The 19,789-nt window shown below is 47.8% G+C and overlaps 1 protein-coding gene across 2 annotated transcripts in view; it reads right to left on the reverse strand.

Moving 5' to 3' along the window:
- The window catches only part of XYLT1 (xylosyltransferase 1), a 183,701-nt gene that overhangs the window by 137,086 nt on the left and 26,826 nt on the right, over nt 1-19,789 (reverse strand). Inside the window, exon 1 of one of the 2 annotated variants that reach the window (XM_084536742.1) lies at nt 18,677-18,815. The exons of the other annotated variant lie outside the window; for it this stretch is intronic. Within the exon in view, the coding sequence (XP_084392868.1) occupies nt 18,677-18,751 (75 nt within the window). The 5' untranslated portion in view covers nt 18,752-18,815. Of the gene's footprint in view, nt 1-18,676; nt 18,816-19,789 lie in introns of those variants that run through there. 2 annotated transcript variants of the gene reach the window in all.

A 19,789-nucleotide genomic window follows, 5' to 3' on the forward strand; every position in this document is an offset into this window, starting at 1 on the left:
CGGTGCATCAGCAGCAGCCCGTTAAACTGCGATGCTACAAGTTCGTCCTGTTCATTTTCCTCCTCCTAATTTTGTCTGTTGTTCTTATTAACTTGTACCAATTTCTGTTATACACAACCACAAAGGGACTTACCTCCCCCCGTGATATGAGTCTACATCACTCATACATGACGTGCTGCTCTGAATTATCTCAGAAAAAGTAAAAGTATGAGCAATGTGGCTTTTATGGGCAAAAACAGGAACAAAGCAGGTACGTATTTTTCTTTTGCACATCCGTGATAGACGCTTCAAAAAGGTCTTTGCTTTTACAGAAAAAATACTCCATCACACAGCCGAATTCATACACATTTCAGAACCACGAAGTGCGTCAGACACTTACTTCTGTAACACAACAGAACTTACAAATGAAGCTTAAACAAGTGCACGAGCATGGACTGGTACCCAAGAGCCTCCTCCGGCAGCCTAGCACACCCCCAGGCACTCCCTGCCCCACTCAGCAGCATTGCAGCAGGCTGCAGCATGCCCAGTTTGAAGCCAACGAAGATCACCTCCATGAGGATGTGGCACCAAGTTCCACTGTTACTATAAAGTAGATTTCAGCTGAAGAACTCTCCTTACAGCGCTATAGGTACTCTGTGAGATTCCGGCTGCTTTGCCTGCTCTCCCACGTTGACAGGCCCTGCTAGTTACAGCCCATGCAGTGAAACAAAGAACATGAGGAGTGTGCTGATTCAAGCAGATGAACACTGAACGCAAATCACCATTATTAATTCATGCATTCCCTCACATGTGAAACACTGTAAACCCTTCAAGGCAGGCATTCACTTCAATCTATTGAACGTGTATTTTTCTTTTCTTGCATTGCCACAAAGAACAATGCAGCTTTACTACTTTCCAGTACTTGTGATTGAAAAATGGATAGGTGAGTACTAGTTTTTTCTTAAGCTGTGAGGAATTGAAAAAAGTATCAGGCAATTTATTAATTATGACAAAAATATTTTCATAATACTGGCATGGGTTGGTAGTGTTTGATAGAAAACTGTTCCTCAAAGCGTAGGAACTGAGCAGGTGGAGTGAAATACAAGCAAAACAGATCCATTAGCCAAAATGAAAGTTGTAAAACAAAATAATTCAAGGCAAAGCAGATGACTCAGCCCAAAAGCGGATGACAAGCGTGGCTGGAAGCCCTGCCCAGCACCGCCGCGCACCCACCACAACACCCGGCTGTGTGCCACCCCCAGCTGCACTGCCGCTTCGGTAACACCACCGGGTAGGGCACAGTGAGGAAACGGCAAGCCGCATGTTGCACGGCGAGTGGCTGAGTGCTAAGGGCGAGGTGACGAGGACCACAGCCCTCGCCTGGCAGCCCGGCCTTGCTGCTAGGGCCGCAGCCACTCACCAGCCCCTGCTGGCTGCCGCAGAGAGCTGATGAGGGAGCCGGGTGCTCCCTGCGCAAGGTGCCAGGCTCGGGCAGCAGTTACCTGTCCTCCTGGGCTCCTTCAGCCCCAGCTCTGCTTTTAGTTTGCTTCGTGAAACACACAAGGCACTGGGTGGCACGGCTCCCCCAGGTAAACCCAGGAGGGCTGCAGATCTCCCAGCCTCTGTGCCTAGGGGAATGATGCTTGTGGTCTGCAGCTCATCTCCTTCATCCCTCGGGCGTCACCAATGTGGCCCGGCGTGCTGGAGCACCAGCGTGGCCCGCAGTGCCAGGCAGCAGCACCAGAAAGAGGTAAAACAAGGATACTGACACCGAGATGAACAGTTTCATCAAATTTTAGGGCTCAGTCTTTAGTAATCAGGATTCAGCACAGCTCTAGCAGTAGGTACAACCACCTGAAGGTGTCTAGTTAAAAGCAGACAGCTGTGAGAACAAAAGCAACACCAGAAGGGCGTGCTCAGCAGTGCCTCTAACTTTTAGATCCCAGCAGTACAAGCTTTACCATTACAAGAAACCAGGACTAACAGCTTTAAGGTTTATCTATATTCTAATGCGTGCAGTATGACAGGCAATTAACCTTGCTGCAGTTGCAATCCACACATTTCAGAGCCAAGAGCCTAATTATGTGAATTTGCTACTAATAAGCGTACGGGACTTCAGACAGCGTTTCATCACCCGAGACAGAACTCCCTCCCCCCATAAGCATTGGGCAATGGAGGATTAAAGGGCAGACTTCATTTTCAAAATTACTTCTCCCATAATAACGGAGGAAGTTGTTAGTAAGATGAATGAACAAATATACAGCTAATACTGGGAGTAGGTGAAAGTTTTCAGGCTTTTTTTTTCCTGTTCACCAGTAATATCAAAAACAGAGGAAAAAAGATTGCATAGCCTATGTAGCCTATGGTTTGGAAGTGCCCCTTTCGAACACCACCCTACTGCTTCCAAATTCTAAATAACATAGAAATAATGAGTGGGTGAGTTGCAGAAATCATGGTTCAGCACGGTTATGCACTGGGCTTGTTAAAGCCAAACCTGCAGGTTGGACACCGAATCCGTTTTCTACTGAATTAAAATAACAGTAATAATTGAAATAAACCCAGCAAAAAAGTAAAATGCATGCTCTCCCCTCGCTGTAGGGACCAGTGCCTCCCAACCTGCAGCTGCCACTTGGGATGACCCTGTTAAAGGCAGCCCCAGCCCCAGCCGCTCGCTTCCTGCCCGGGGCACAGCAGCGTGCAGAGATGGCCCTGCGCTGGCGCTGCCTGCCAGGCAGGAAGTTATCTCACCCCTTGGACCCAGCAGAGCAGAGGATTTGAGAGCTGCAGTGGTTGCTAAGATGACACCATTCACTGCAGACAAAGAGGCTTCGTTCTAGCTGCTGACAGGGGAGGGGGGCGTTAAGATAAATGCATTTGGGGGGATAATGTCCTGCAATGCCATTGTACAGCAGGAGCTGGAAAAGGACACTTATTCCAAAACAATCAGCTCCTTTCACTAACATGTAGTGCATTTTGCCTGTACTATACTTGTGGGTGCTCTGCTCCCAAGAAGTTAGAAATCAGCATCAAAGGCTACGTACACTGAGTATTTGCTAACTCCGTGAGAGATCCCCAGCCTACCTGCAAGGCTGGTAAGAGCACAGCTGCATGCCGAAGCAGACCCGTCGGTTTTTACTTTCTGGCTCTCTCTCAGCACAGAAGCATTATTGTACAAAGCCTGCTGCTTGTTGGGAAAAAACAGCAATGTGGAGATGTCATAAAATATTTTCTAAAAGAATCAGACTCCAAGAGCAAAGATCAGATTTTCCAGAAACGACAGCGATGAACAAAGTCACAAAAAAATCAGGCTGAAATTGTTCTGTTACACAGCACACTGCCTCCAACCACAGCCCACCTCAGCACAGGCTCCTGCTGGCTCAGAGCAGGCAGGACCATGGCACCTGCAGCAGGAAGAGATCAGCACCCTGAGCACAGAGCAGCACAAGGACGAGTTGGGTAAAGCAATGCTGCACCTGCAGCAGGGCACGGCAGGACGTCACTGCAGGGACGTGAAAAACCCATTGATTGCTCGTCTTTCCATACAGGTAAATATTGAATTGCTGGGGCTATGACTGATTACCACACTGAAACAGCAACAGAAGGGTCATCAGGTCAAAACAAGAGAAGAGCAGTACCTGAGGAGCATGGTTACAGCTCATGATAAATACTGACACTCCTTTATAGTAGCTATCCCAGCTTAAGTAGGTTCCGATACCCTATCGGTGCTCGAGTCCCGGGCAGTCTGTGTTATCAGTTAATAGGTTATGACTGCAGTAAACTAAGCAAGAAGAGAAAAAAATGCATCAAGGTAACAAGCTCCCTCACCCACTCTGGAAATGTCTGATTTGCAACGTTTACAAGATGTTTTGGGGTTTGGAACTAGATGATCTCTGAGGTCCCTTCTCACCCTAGCCATTCTCTGACTCTTTTTCCAAAGTTTCTGCCTCTCTGCTTCACCCAACTCAGCTGCTCGCGTTGATACCTAACAGCTGGTAATGAAAGCCTGCGTCAGGGAGCAACGTTCCCCTTTCTTATCACTTGTCTAAGTCTGTGGAAAGAACCGCAACACAACTGACATCATTCTGTCCAAGTTTTGCTTGGCCTGTCCCAGTGAACCTTGCCCCACCTCAGCAGCCAGCCGCCGTCTCGCAAGAGCTGCTGCAGCCAGACCCTGGGGACTGCAGCAACCATCCCACCCGAAATGTCAGGGTGCTGCTTCCCAATGCTACGAGCTGCTGGTGGCTAGTGCTGGTGAAGAAGAAGCTGTCACTGGAGTGTAAATGCTACAACACTGCTGTGTGCATGGCCCAACTCGGGCATGTTGGGAGGTGATTGGGGCCAGAGCAGATTTCCCACTGGAAGGTGACACCGTGTACAGCGGCACGGGCCTCGGCTCCGGTTACCCTAAGTTATGCAAGGTGCAGAATCTTGTGCAGGAGAGATCTGCTTTCAGACACTGCAGCCTTCCCGAAATCAAAGTGTGGGAAGAGTCAGAGGAACTGGGGTACAGACCAATAAACCAAATACTCCAAGGTCATGTCGGAAATAGGACAGAAATCCCCAAGTCGCTGTCTAGGACCATAACCACACGATAAGCTTCTCTCCCACGCCACAGAAAAATGTTTTCCTAGCGCTGGTTCAAGAGACATGGGGTTTGATAACCCAATCCATGCCTCAACCTACTCACACGCATTTTTGGTGGTGGGCCAAGGCTGCCTCCAGGCAGGCAGACGCTGCCGTGCCCTCCGCTCGCCGCCCCCGCCATACCACTGGGCTGGACGCTTTCGTTTCCTGCATGGCAGACAGCAGAAAAGCTTTTTTGCCCAATGCGCTGGTTTTCACTCTGTTTACAAGGGCCTTGTCGCTTCTCACCATCCCCAGAGACAGCAGTGTCCTGCGAGTGGCTCTGGCAGCCCAGGCAGCAGTGATGGTGGGGAAGGTGCCTAAGCCCAAAACCACAACGCTCCTGCTCCAGCAGTGCGACGCACATGAAGCAGCCCAAAAGGCTCTTCATTTTATTGTTTCATTTGTTCACATGTTATTTTACAGCTCAATCGGTCCCTTCAGCAGTTCAGGACAAGCACGACACTCGGGATGGACAGTGAGGCCACGGGGAGAAGCCCCAAAGCAGGACCCAGCAGCTGGGGATGAGGCAGGGGGACAAGGAGCAGAACAACTGCTGGCACCACCCAGCGCCCCTTGCCGTGCCACCAGGGTTTCAGACTAAGTCACAAAACATCCTAAAAGTGACACATAACGCATCCTCTCCGAGGCAGGGCCACATAGCAGGACCACCGTGTGCAGGCAGCGCTGGTTCTACAAATCGCAGCCCCAGGCTCCAGCCACGCCAGGGCACCGCAGCCTCAGCTCTTCTGCTGACTCATTTTATGGCCCCGCGTTCTGTTAGCCTGCCTGTGGTTTCTACCCTACGCTCAAACTTGGCTCAAAACCTTTGGGTAGTCACAGAAAGTAAGAAGCTGGATTGGAAGAGACGTCCGGGACTGCTGCTTCCCCAGGTTTCTGCCCTTCTCTCTGCTAAGGGGAGGGACAGAAGCCAGGCAGGCGCACAGCTGGCATGAGAGGTGTGACCACCAAGAACAGCATCTTCTGTAGGAAGCATTCAGCATCCTTACTTGTAACCCTCAGATAAAAAAGCAACCCTAACAGCCTCCCCACCCCCCAACAGATTACTTGGGGACAGAGACTTGTGGCAGCCCCAGCTTGGACCAGAGCAATCCTGAGATCACCCCACTCGCATCCTCCCAGGACAAGGCACGGAGGTCAGGGCAGTAGCATCACCAACCTGCTCAGACACTTTGAGGAGCAGGGCTCGAGCACCAGGATGTCACCTAGAGACAAAGGAGTCAAAACTTGAGAATGGGATTGTGGATCTGCTTTTTGCCGCCTTCAAGAGCAGCACCAGAGCCAGCAAGCAGTGACTCAGGGAGAAGGGTGAGCACCACCCGGGTGGTCTGTAAGCCTGGATTTTTTTTTAATTTTTTTATTTTTTTTTTACCATTCCTCCCCCCCCCAGTAACCTTCAACAAGCTCCCTGAGATTGTTTGCATAAAGAGGAAAAGCCACAAAGGCCACGCTGGCAGTAATGTACCCAGAGCCTCTGCAACACACACCTAACTGCTCTGCAAAGGATCTTTCCAAGCAAATACACCAATTCCATAAACATCTCAGCTTGTAATCATAGGCCACCTCAATCCTCATTTATTATTTCTGTTGGACACCTTAATGCACGTCTTGGAGGCTCAAGCACAGGGGTGTAAAAGCTTTTATTTATTTGACTTTTTTTTCCCCCCTCTGCCAGAAGGGAGATAAGAAAAAGGAAAAAGCCCACTAGACATAAGAACAACGATTCAATGAAAGACTCATCTTGAAACACCAGGACTGGAAATTCACGCATTTACCCCACTTTTTTCCACAAGCACTGTTTGACTGACTAATGTATCTCAGGAAGAAGTTAGTGCCTTATCAGCACGGCGATCTTCCTGCCACCCATCGCAGCAGCGGGCTGGAAACCAACACTGAGGACGGGGGGTGCAGCCAGCACCGGGCTGGCCAACAGCAAGCACACAGCTTCCCGTCACACGAGCTATCGGGGCAGAGAAGGGGCAGCCGGCCCTCATGCACTGCAAGCCACAGACCTGAGTTTTTGGATGTGGTGCGTGGCAGCCAGACGCGGTCACGGCACTTCTCAGCAGCCACAGCTTCAGCCCCGGCAGTGCTGGGTGGGGGAGCCCCGGAAAATGGGAGAACCCCAGAGCAAAGCTGAAGCCATCGTGAGGAAGATGCAGGTGGTGCCCGGCGTCCTCTTGCAGGGGGATGTGGCCATACGGGGATGTGCACAACGCCTGGGCATCGGGCTGCTCCAGCCCCAAGTCAATTAGCGCGTTACTGCCCGCAGCTTAACGAGCCTGCTCCTCACAGCAGTGTCAGCCCATGTGGCCCCTGCCAACCCCTACCTCTGACAAACCAAATGTCTGGGTGGCCATGGGGTGAGCCAAATTGGAGAACTGATCCTAACTAACAAACTATTGGGGGAAAATATTTTTAATCAACTTCATTTCCTCATCTAGCTTGCTGCAGAGTGGGCGAGCAGCTCAGGCCAGGACTTCACTGGAACACGACAGAATCTCACGAGCAGCTCCACTCAGTTTTGAAGTGCATGGGGCCCTGCCTGGGTTACAAAGTTTGGATAACCCAAGTCAAGGCAAATAAAAACAGCCCAACAATGAATAATTTCATCATCTCATATTTGAAGCATGGCAAAGGTTCACCCACACCCTGCCACACCATGACAGCTCCTTGTGCCAGAAAGGGCTTCAGATGTTAAGCCTGTGAAAGCAGTACTGGAAAGGTGAAAAAACCTGGGCTGCCAGGTCATTTTGACTCAGGCACAGGGCAGCTGGAAGAAAGGCCAGTATTTTTATGCTTTCTTAACTTGAAGCAAGTCAGCAGAACTTGAGACTGTTTAATAGAGATGTCAGTTCGCAGCTACTTAGTCCTGAGCAGCTTTACACAGATTGCAGATTACTCCCCCTGTGCCGAGCGACTTGCGGCACGCAACGGTGCAGTTGAAAACCAGATGTACCTGACGCCTCTGGATATGGGCTCTGGGTATTTCACCTCCAGAAACAGTTGCAGCCTCTTTCATAGCTGAAGGCTGCAGCAGAAATGGCTCTAACTCTCAGCTGGTACAGTAAACCACGACAGCTCCTTCAACGGCAAGAAGCTGCCCAGGACCGGAGCACAGCACCCGTGCCTTCTGCCCATCGGAGGGCTGTGTGGTCACCAGCAGCTGGGCTGGCCCTAAGAGCTGCCAGCGCCCTGCTCCCCAGCAGCATGAAGCTGCTCCCTCTGGAGCTCTGCAGCAGGCCACAGCCATTCACGGGCCCGAGCTGCAGCAGGGCTCTTGAGCTTCAGGCAGCAGCAGCTCCTCCGCAGCCTGCGATAGCAGCCGGTGCTTGCAAATAGCCCAAAACTCACCAACGCTTCCCTAAAAACCATTACCCCGAGGCAACCCATACCACCTCACCAAGTGCTTTAGCCCCAAACTGAATCTGCTGGGGACTGATCCCCAAAGGATCCCTGGAGGCCCCGTTCTGAACAAATCCCACCTGTAGCCCTGGGGGGTCCAGCTCCCAAAAGCAGCCTGGTGCCAGCCCCACTGCGCAGTCAGCCCCCTGCCTCAGCCAGGCCTAAAACCCCCATCAGGATGCTTTCCCCAGTCCGTACAACGCCTGTCCATGTGCTGCTTCCACTTTCTCAGTGTGTTGGCTGCCCAGGCCACAGGCACTGCCTCCCATGCACAGGCAGGACAGTTCATGTTTTTATTTATTAACTCGGGGCAGGCTTATCTTTCAGCCCTGACACGACACAGGATAGCTGCCCCGACACCACCTCCTCGAATCTGTGCTTAAGAATGATGTCTCGTACCCTTTCGGAGCAAGGGTCAATTGTCCTGCGCTCCTTAATCATTGATGAAGGGCTGGCAGGAGCCACAGCACAGCCGTGCTGCTCAGCTCTCCTCACAGGCTGCACCTCCTGCAGGTCCAGGCCACAGATAAATTCCCACATAAAATGCAAACCTGTAAGACAACGTGCAATGCTAATCTAGCAGAAATAGATAATCTGTCTAAATTTTCCGGACAAGATACCAGAAGAAAATTAAAGCCTGCGCTAAGGAACACGTTACAGAAAAGCATTAAATGGAAACTTCGAGGGGTGCATCCTGGTAGAGCTTGGGTCACGCAGGCAGCGTTTCCATCCTGCTAGCATCATGGGCAGGATCGCTCAAAAAAATAAGATGATGACAGCACATGGCAGGGCACATAGCCCAAGGTCTTTCAGGAGGGAAAGGGAAAAGAAAATAAGAAAAAAAAAGAACTGCCATGGGAAGTCATCTTTGTTAAGAAAATCCAGCTAAAAATCTTGAGGGTAACAGAATGAGGATCAGCAGCTTGTACAGCTTTATAAAGCCTGCCAGACAAATTTAATTGCTTTATTTGTTCTTTGATAGAGTTAAAGACAGCACAGCTAAGAGAAACACAGCCGAGGTCATATTTTTGGAGTTCAGGACAGCATCTGATACCGTGTCTCACTAAATCCTAATTGAGAATTTAATTCAAGAAGACTTGGAAAGGACCAGTGCACAGCCCTGGAATCGGGAACTGGCTGCAGGACTGTAAACAAACGATAATGATAAATGGCATTGTATTGAGCTGAGGGGAGGTCTCGCTGAACAAATTCATTAATGACCTGGAACGGGGAGGAAAGAGCACGCTAATGAAATCTGAAGATTGCATTAAAGCCAGATTGTGCCTGATGGATGTGCGGCTGCCTTCAGGTGACGGGGAAGCGGCCAGAGGGGCCAGGCACTGCCAGGGCGAAAATGAAAAGAAAAAAAAACCTTCTGCAAAACCTCCCCCCCTCACCCCACGAACACTCCCAGCTTTCTGTTTCCCGATAACCAATTCACCCTGCAGGTGTCAGGCCAGCAGCAGCCCACCTACGGGAGGCGGAGTGCGACCTCCCACCCAGGCACGGCCAGAACACGATCCCACCACCAAACACCCCAACGCCCTGAATGCCACCAGGATTCGCTTTCCTCCTTTCCCTGCTTCAGCTGAAAAAATCCCAATTTTATGGAGGAGTGTCCCTGATGAATCAATTTAGAAGCAGACATTTCCTCAATTTAAACTTAATGCACTCAAGCTTTAGCAGGGAAGGAAAACAAAAACCAGGCCATCATTTTGGGTCTTCCTGGGAAATTTCCGAACGCATCGTTTGGTAACACTGATCTTTAAAGGATGCAACAGATAAAGTATATTTCAATGAACCAGCCATGCCTGAAGCACAGCTGCTGCTTTTCAGACTTTGCAAGTACTGAGCGAAGCTGAGCACCACCCTTTGGGTTTGCTCCACATGCTACACGAAGAGGTAAGGAATATGCAGGTAGGGCAGCACTTCAGGCTCCCCTCTGCAGTTTTACTGCCAGAACTAAAACATCTTCCCCTGGAGAGCAGAACTTCCCCATCATTTCTGTTATCAGCTCGGATGCAGATCCAAGCTCACCACTTGGTAAATTGGAAAAAACTCTCGTTAGCATCTGTGTGTGTGGAGAGCCCTAAGAACACCTCATTAACTCATTAAAGAGGATTCTTACAGAGATTAGCTTAGTCAATCCTTCATTTAGCTACCAATCCATTCATGTGATGCCATTAAGCCCCTCACAAACAGCCAAGTACTTAGGAACACGCAGTAGGAGCTGAGTTTCGTCCTGGTGTCACTGTGCTGGCATGCACTTCTACTGTACTTATGCTGGACCAGTAGGAAAATTACTTCAGTCAAAAATGATCATTATTTTGGACATACATGAAGCGTGCACACATGATGAATGACTGGCTGAAGACAATGTTGTTATATTGAAATGGGACACACAGGTTACCCATGCCCAACAGCACTGATTTTAAATCATCCTTGACCGAGCCTTGCTGCACACCAGGCATTGAAATGGTACGGCAAGACGCAGGCACACGCGTAACAGGGTGCAGTAAGACCCAGTGCAAAGTGCCTTTGCCACTGCTCACTACCTGAGCAGAGAGGCTCTCAGGGAGGAACCTCTCATCCCCATCCTCAATTTCCTTTTTCTTTTTCTCGTGCACCACTGCTGTCGGCCCATGCGTGATCTATGTTCCGTAAGCCTCCTCCCCTACAAAGCCCGGCTGCCTCTGGCAGAGCCTCTCCCTCCTTGTAAGCCAGGTGTCCAGCATGGCTTTGCCTCACCAGTCGTGCTGATAGGAACATGATGCCTGCCACTTCAGGGTACCAGGACAGGCATTCTGCAGCAAACAGCAATTGCCATCTAGGCACGAGATGGCCCTCCAGACACTGCTGTGATGCTGCCCAAGCAACACCTTGGCTATCAGGAGTTCTTAACTTGATTCCTCCGTTCCCACTCACCTCTTGACAATCAGTCCTTCCACACATGTTGGTGTCATGAGATTCAGCCCGATCATATTCTGAACTTTAATACACAACTTGAAAATAACTCCGTGCATCTGCATTTCAAAGAACATTCATTTAGTCCCACCTGCTTCATGAATTAAGACCCTGAAGAGCTTCCATTCCCACAGTGCTGTTACACAGACACATGCAGAGATCACATTTTCAGGAACAATGCTCTTGTTAGAAAGGCTCCAGACCTCTTTACCACAATTCACTCAGTACCATCCAACCCTACAGACTCTTCAGTCCATAGAAGCGGCAGCTGCTTTGCTGCTTGCTGACTACGCAGAGAACGAGCCCATCTGACCCACGCTGGAAAACACGAGGTAGCCACTGCTACTGGGGGGAAAACCAGCAGCTTGCTGGATGCAGAGGACAGGAGAACCTGCCCTCAGCAGAGCTGCCTGGCTCCGGGCATTGCCCCGACCTGAGGCTGTGTGCTAAGTGGCTTTCCATATTTCAGGAAGCCAGACAAAAGCTGCTATTAATGCATCTGGGGCTGGAGGGGGGAAATCCTTGAATGTAAAGTTTCAATTGACTGCACACTGATGAAGTGGAGTAAATAGTAAGAAAGAGCTGCCCACAGTAAAGGAGCTTGTGAAAGGGAACTCCACAGCTTGATAATATCACGAGCACCCTAGGAATCTGGAGAATGAGACAGGAGGAACCGTGGGGAAACTGAAGTTAGAAACTGCACACTGCACGGTTCTTTTTCCTGGTAATTCCTTTTATTCATTGCTATAATCAACTTGACATGCAAAGCTGTTCCAAATTTACTGACAGCTTTTCAGCTGACATCTAGTTCTCAAGGTATTTTTTTTTTTTTTTTAAACTTAAATAGCTAATTATTCATCGCCTTAAACCAGGATATATAACAATGTCAGGAAATCATCTGTTCAAGTTATATCAAAAAGCCTTTTGGGATTAATTCCTCTCTTTTGTATGCTGCAGAAAACACTCACTTGTAAACAATTAAATCATCATTTGAAATCTGTCTGTGTTTTTAGCATCTCTGAATGCAGCCTGAAAATCTGTATAAACCAGTATGTTATCACTGCATCCAGGATCCATTCGGAAAGGTTTTCCTCCGAATCACGTTATTTGAGGGAGGCTGAAGGCTGACTTTATGGGCTAATGCAGGCTCTGTGCAAATCCCATTATAGCACATCTCTATAACTAAAATAGCTGCTTAAGTAAATCAAAGCTACAGTATTCTCAGTGTGTGCTGAGAGCAGACACTTGCCACGAGGATATCAACACATTCTGACAAAGACACTGAGGCGTATTACCTCCGAGTAACAGAGCTGTGCCTGCTACAAAAATGGGTATTTCATTTAGCCCTAAAGGCTCATCCTTTGGCCTGAAACTACCCTAACCAAACTTCACAGCACCCTGCTTTAAGATGCAAAGCCCTCGCAACACATCCCTGCAACAAGAGCCAGCCAGATACCACCGGGGCAGAGACATTTCAAAGGCTTCAGATTCCTATTTGAAACTGAACCTACTGCTCTCCTACTGACTCGCCTGCCTTTTTAAGGCTTGCATTCTTGTGGAATAATACAAACACAATGAGAGCCGAGCATCCCGCATGAAAAAGCTCCTTTGTAAGCCTGTCTTGGGCTGAGCCCTGCAGTGTAAGTGGCTGGGTCTGGAGAGTGCTGGTTTGGGCATACAATTCTCCCCGTGCAGCATGCCACTCCGTTTCCAGAATTACCTCTCAAACAGCAGCACCACCCCTCTGCTGCCCGCACTGAGGAAGCGTGCTCATGCAGATACACACCTCAGAAACGCATCGGTCGCCCGAGCTTTTTGTTGGAGAGTTATGCCTACAGTCAAGGCTTTGACTTGTTACACCACTTCTCAGTGCTGTGCAGATTTTATTGGGAGATGAAGAGCCAATTTGCTGTTACCACTTCACCATTAATGACACTGTTTTATGGCTTTAGTAGTTTGATAAACCTTTTGGCTACGGCATCTAATCACTGCAGGCACTTCCTTTCTGTGATACAATTGCTTACCCAGTAAGGAGAGGAAAAAAGGGAAGAAAGCAAATTCCACCTTCTTCCTAGTGGAACGAGAGGCAAGTCGCTCCCTGCGAAACTACAACTTCCTTTTGGGCTGGGGAAGAAAAGGCTCAGCATTCAGAACACCCAAGCCACAGGGACGCAGCCAGCACGTCATTGTTTCGGAGAGGAACTCCTTCACGGGCAAGAAATCCGCTCAGATGCTATCTCTGAACACAAAATCCCACAGCCTGGGCTGCTGGAGCACGGGGCATGCCCTCAGGGTGCAGGATTGGCCCCGAGCCCCCTGCCAACAGCTGGTGCTGGTCCCCAGGGCGGTGACACGCAGAGGTGACAGGACGGCAACGACCACTTGCCGAGTGTCCAGAGCGGTTCATGGCCACGAGGAAAGCACTGCTAAGAACAGGCGGGATGGATGCAGGCACCGCATCCCGAACCAACGCAGGACAGCTCTGCAGCCTTGGATTCCACCAACTCCAGACCAAGCAGTGCTTTGACTGAGGGAAGCGCTAATACTCGTGCCTTTCTGACATGCCGACGGGGGGAGAAGATAACTGCCATGCTACCCAGGCTGCCACCCGTATGGATAAAGCACAAAGGAAAAATGTAGAATTCATATAGTTTATGGCCATCTCCTGGAAGCAGGAAACCATCACTTGAGGCTATCAAAGATTTGTCCTGATGTTCACCTGTATTTGAGCCCCCTCCTTTTCAGGGCCAAACTTCAGTTTCAGTGGGGTTATTGCTATAGATTTATTTTTGCATTTGAGAGGCTGGGAACTAGCAGAAGGTAAGGACTAGAGGGGTCATGTGAGTTATGACCGCTGAGTCCTCCCTGAAGGGCTGCTCTACACCCAGAGGCGTACAGCACGAGTTATCCTTCGCTATCACGTGCTAGATTTTCACTGCTCAAGCCACACATACTTGCCATGAGAGACTCACTGAGAAAAATAAGTTGAGTTGTTTTTTACTACACTAGGATCCATGAATTGCCTTTCAAATACAACTGAAGCTAACTGGCAGGAATCTCAACCCAAGCCTGATGTCTTCCTGGCAGCTTGGACTGAGGAAAATAAAATAGCACCATTTTTTTGTTTTTAATTTTTAAATACATCGGAGTAGCATGTACTTCAATTTCTGGTATGATGTATTCAAGTAAACCAACATGGAAACTGTAAACTAGTGGGATGTTGCAGGCGGGCTCTCATCCAAGCATAAGGAAAAGCTTCCCACTTGCTGGAATAAAACCAGCACTTCTGGAGATCAGCACAGACTTACTATCCTAGTAAAAAAAAAAAAATGCTACACATGCAAAACCTCTTCTCTTGAAGATACCATCACTGATCTAAAGCATAAACACACTGCTGCTCTGTCGGGGGCAGATAATTTTCTGAGCATTACATTGCTAATGGCAATAATAATCAAGAAGCAAGTGTTCAGGAAAAAAATAATCAAAGGAAGGGGTTTCTCATTCTAAATATTCTGTAGGTGACAGGTGACTGCCAAGCTATAGAGAGGAAATTCAGCTTTATCTAAGAGGAAACACACCGACTCCGTCTGCTGCGAGCTTCCGTGAGCAGTAACTCCTTTAAGTAAAGGCATCATATATCAAACTCCTCCCAAACCATCTGACAGGGTTCCTGTATGTGAAAAATAATGTATTTTTTCAACCAATTATCTCACACAGTAATTATATTTTCACAGAGATAACACTTAAGTTTCTCCTACTGAATGACTTGAAATGCAAAACTTCCACAGCAAAACCTGCCAAACAAATCAATTATGTTCAGGATTTTCTTAGATGGTGGCTTTTTTTCCCTTTTGAAGAGACTATTAATACACATTTCTTTTTAAGAAAACAATGTATTCTTACTATTTTGACCAAAATAGAAGTAGAAAATTTTCAGTAGAAGTCCACTGTACTTCCACAAGAGCTAGATGTTGGTCTACAGGATGCCAGATCACCCAAGAGTTTGAACAGCCAAGTTGGGTGCATGTTTGACTTGGACAAAGATAGAGCAGGTCACCAGATCTGAATTTCAGCACAGAAGTCGTTGGCTTCTTTAAACAGATGTCTCTGAAGGCAACAGGAATGCAGGCTTCAAGTTTGTTCATTTCTTAATGGCAAGAAGAAAGTCTACCCTGGGTAAAAGATAGGAGCTCATTTCCAAAGGCAGGGGTCTCTCAGGAATCAAGTATGGTGGTACTGAGCCCAGCAGAGCTGCAGTTAATGCTCAGCCCTGCTTCAATGGGCTGAAGGTTAACAAAGCCCATGATCTTCCTCAATCTGTGGCAAGCAGGCCCTTTAAATAGTTACTTGTGGGCCTTATCCTCCAGTTGAACTAAAAAAAAAGGCAACTCATTCCGAAACAAGGAAGCAGGGAAGTGAACCTCCGAGCTTCTGATTGCTAGCTGAGGGAAAGTAATATATAAAACCCCCAAAAGGAGGAGTTACACCATTAAAGTCAGATGGCTATGAACACTAATTAAGAGCTAAAACTTACAGGCAGGCCTCAGGAGGACAGCAGCAGAGCTCTGGCTCATATTAAGCACAGAAAAGCGCAGAAGGGGAGCCCCTTTTCTGACACTTCTCTCCCCAAGTGTGCGCACCTGCATTTTCCCAGCAAAACCAGCTGCAGGACTACACATAAACACAAAATTAAAGCACAGGCTTATGTGCTGGCTTGGGTTTACCCAGAAATCTGAGTTCTGAGAAAATATAATGGAAAAAGTCTCCTGAATAACCTTAGCTAACCTTCCTCTTCAGCTAACCTGAAGAGTCACCGCGTCGCTCCCGCTGCCCAGCCAGCACCCAGAGGTGGCAGCAGCTTACGAGAGGGAAAGTCCTGCTCTCACTGCTCATTCACCCCCAGCAGGCACATCAGTTGTGAAAGAGGCAGGCTGCAGAGGAAGGTACGCAGGAACTGTTCTAACTTGGAAACGGGTCAAAAGAAAGTGTGAATTCACATCTCTGGAGTCAAAGAAAAAAAGAAATGGGAAAAAACCTTCCCACATGAGCCTGGGAATTCTCTGCTCTGAACTGGAAATACAGCCCGCTTGGTTTACAGGTGGACATGTACATACATTAAATCTACTCTTATAAAGCACAACATATAGAGGAGTCAAACTGAGTCACTGAATGCACCAAAATCATTCAAGCAGAGTGCTGGATGCTACAGTCTATGAACTCCACATTGCAGTTTGTAACAGTGATTTATCAAGTATTTTGGTCTAAGCTAGTATGTGCACAAGTAATTCTACTCAGACAATACCACTGCTCCATTTTACCCTGCTTTTAACATGTAAGTCTCTCTGAGCTGCTGCTACAAAATGGGAAGTACCTCTACTCTCCAACATCTATGCTTTTTCTAAAGCAGACAGTGCAGATGTAAGATCTGCTGAATTAATGATCTCCATTAATCCTGGGTACAATTCTAGCAAGTAACACCTGACATTAATTTGATCACAGGCTCCCATCTGAGCTGATAATAGAAGTTATTAGAGAACTTGGAAAGTTTCACTCACCCATTACAGCGCCAATCTGCACATAACTGGCCAGGACAAGAAAACATTACAGATGAGGAAAAAAAAACACCATTAAGTACATTTTGAAAGCTGTAATTGATGAGCATTTCACTGAGATGTGCTTCAGCAAGAGCGGGAGCAGTAGAAAGGAAGCATTATTCTTGCTGAGCACTCGAGCAGCGCCGTGCTGCCGCACTGCTCCCCAGGCGCCTTGCTGCTGTTGGGAAGTTCCCATCCTGGGCTCCACCCGCACCCAGGACACGGCCATCTCCATCTCAGAGAATCACTCTGGAGTCACTGAGTATTTGAGGCCTTCCCACCTGTTCTACCTGACAGATCTTGATGCTTTCCTAACCAAGGCTCTCACGAAACTTCCCAGGGACTGGCTTTTAATTCCTATCCTTCGTTACAACAGCAGCAGAAACCCTTCTTTGAGTTCACCAGGACAGCATCCTTTGCATCTTCCAAAAACTCCACTTTAGGCAGATAACAAAAACTTAAGCTTGATGAAGAAAATAAAAATCCAATTTTTAAACAGAAAGCTCTATATGCAATAAACCATGAGTTAATCCTTTGGTTGAGAGCCAAAAAAGGATATTTTGTAAAACGATTAACACTTTATAATTGCCTTTAACTACTCCGCAACTTTGCCTTTTAGCTTTAAACTTCTCCAGAAATCCACTTTATTGCTTGGAATACAGGAGAAATTAGCATCCTTTTTCTATGTATATTTTAGTCATAAAATCAGACTGTCACTGAACAGGGAGATTATTCTATCATTTTACAGCAATCTATTACAAACAGATTTCTTCCAGTTTAAGACAGAATATGCCAGCTGATGATGTCTTAAGAAAAAAGTATTCAGGCAATGAATAAACTCTAATGCAACACTACTCGTTACTGCACAGGTCTTGAAGGGAAGGCAGCAAATGCTTTCCTCCTGCACAATCCGTCCTTGTTAGCAGCAAGGCAGAGGTCTCTGAATGCAAATGCGCTCTGTGCCGGCATCCTATAACGTTTGGCACCAGAACTTGAACTTTGTTATTTCCCCGAGGAGCAACAATTTTCTTTGTGCAACAGCAGGGCAGTGTGTCTTTCCAAACCTACCTGGCAGCCAAGTTTTACACTTAGGTGAAAGAGCCCATTGAGCACACTGCCACGCGCCACAGACAGGCTCTGCAGCTTCTCCGGGAGGCAGGAGGCAGAGAGGGCTCCTTGTCAGGCTGGGAGAGCCCTGTGACATGTCTGCACTCGGGAGTATTAAAAAGGTCCGTCGGCTGAATTACATGAATAATGATTATAGGGATTTAAATGAAGTAGTTATGAAACCTATGTGGCCTCGCTCTTTTTTTTCTTGGACAAAAAATTGACTTCAGTGAAACCCACGCAGTAAGACCTGATGGCAAGCCAGGCCCAACTTTGGAAGTCAGCAGGTATATGGAGACCCTGCCTCCAGCTGCTCGCAATGCAGCAGAGAGAGAGGAGCTACACCTGAGACAGCAGCTGAAGAGCCAGCACATGGTCTCATCGAATCTACACACCATTTGCCCTGTATTTCTTCCAAAACACTAGCCAAAACTCTCATCCTCTGGCTGTTCCATAAAACAACCTAGGTGTCTGCTTTTCCATTTTTAGGAGGCCATGGACAGCTCTAGTGTAACTGCAAGATGCTCCACGATGCTTTATAAATACTTTCTCATCATCACAGACACAGCCAGATCTGCCCAAGTTCACAACATGCATATTCAGCATATGACACACCTAGATCTTTGACAGCCTCATCCAGTGCTTTAATTTAATCCAGGTAAGATTGACTGCAGCAAATACACTTGATGTGGCTTTTTGGTTTAGCTTATTTACTCTGCTAGTCACTTACAAAACTGATCCTCTCCATTGCCAGCAATAGATGTTTCCATCCCAAAATACCCTGCCTAGATACAGGACAAAGCACAGAAAAAAAAACATAAAGCACAAAACTGATAAATGCAAATATTTAACTGTGACTTTCAAGCCCTCCTGCAATAAGCACTCTCTTTGCAGAAAGAAAGTTCAGTGGCAGTACCTTTTAATTCCTAGGCACACCAAGCACACATCTTTGCTCATGCTGCAAACCGAACAAAGCACCCCACCTGGATAACACCGAACTGACCAGACACCATGTCTGCAAGCAATGGGGAAAAAAAATGTTGAAGTGGGCAACACATCGCTGTGCTGCTTCCCCCTCCGTGCACAGGAACCCAGCTGCACGTCCTGATGGTGGATGTTACATTCTTCCATACAGCTAGAAAGTTAAAAAGTACTTCCAACATACGGCTGCAGATGAACCCAAAAAAAGGACCATCTCAGAAAAAAAGCTCACAGCAGCACCGAGCAGCTCTCTGTATCACCCACAGCTCAACTCCCACGGGGACCGAGGGCAAACCCAATGTCGGCAGCAGACCTGAGTCATCCCATCCTCCTCGGTCTGGTGGTTAGAACATTTAATCAGATGCACAAGAGAAAATAATGATATTTGTCATGCTACATAAACTATAAGTTGTTTTTTTTTTTAGTTGCCGGGTATGAATATTGAGAAGAGCTTTAGTCTGAACCAGGCCACCAGGGAGTTTTCTGAAATTAAGAACTGGTAAAGGGTCTGCAGGTGGAAAAAGCACAGCCCTTCTACAGCTCAATATGCAGCACAGAAACTTTTTAGTCTGCCTCACACAGAACTAGCAGGGTATGCTGATTACCCACAGGCTACCAATTACCACTGCGTGTTCACCTCCTCCCAATGGCACCCAGCAGCTTGAAGCTGCCTGTCCTACTTGTCGTGGCACTCCTACCCACAAAGTCAGCTCATAGTCAGAGAGATGTTCCCCAAAACCTTTCATATGCTGCTCCCAGAATCACAGAATCATCTAGGTTGGAAGAGACCTCCAGGATCACCGAGTCCACCCTCTGACCTAACACCAACAAGTCCTCCACTGAACCATAGCGCTAAGCTCGAAATCTAAATGGCTTTTAAAGATCTGCCGGGACGGTGACTGAACCACTTCCCCAGGCAAAGGGAAACATCGCCACAGGTTCTGCTGAGACTTGAACTCAGATCACTGGATTCAAAGTCCAAAGTGCTGCCCGTTACACCACAGAATCGAATCTGTGGCCAACAGTAGTTTTGATCCTGTAGCTCACAAGACCGTAACCACTGTTCGTCATTTACTACCGTGTAGCCAGGCAAGGATAAGCAATTTAATTAATAA

Source organism: Aythya ferina (genome assembly GCF_964211825.1).
Source record: "Aythya ferina genome assembly, chromosome: 15".
NCBI lineage: Eukaryota > Metazoa > Chordata > Aves > Anseriformes > Anatidae > Aythya > Aythya ferina.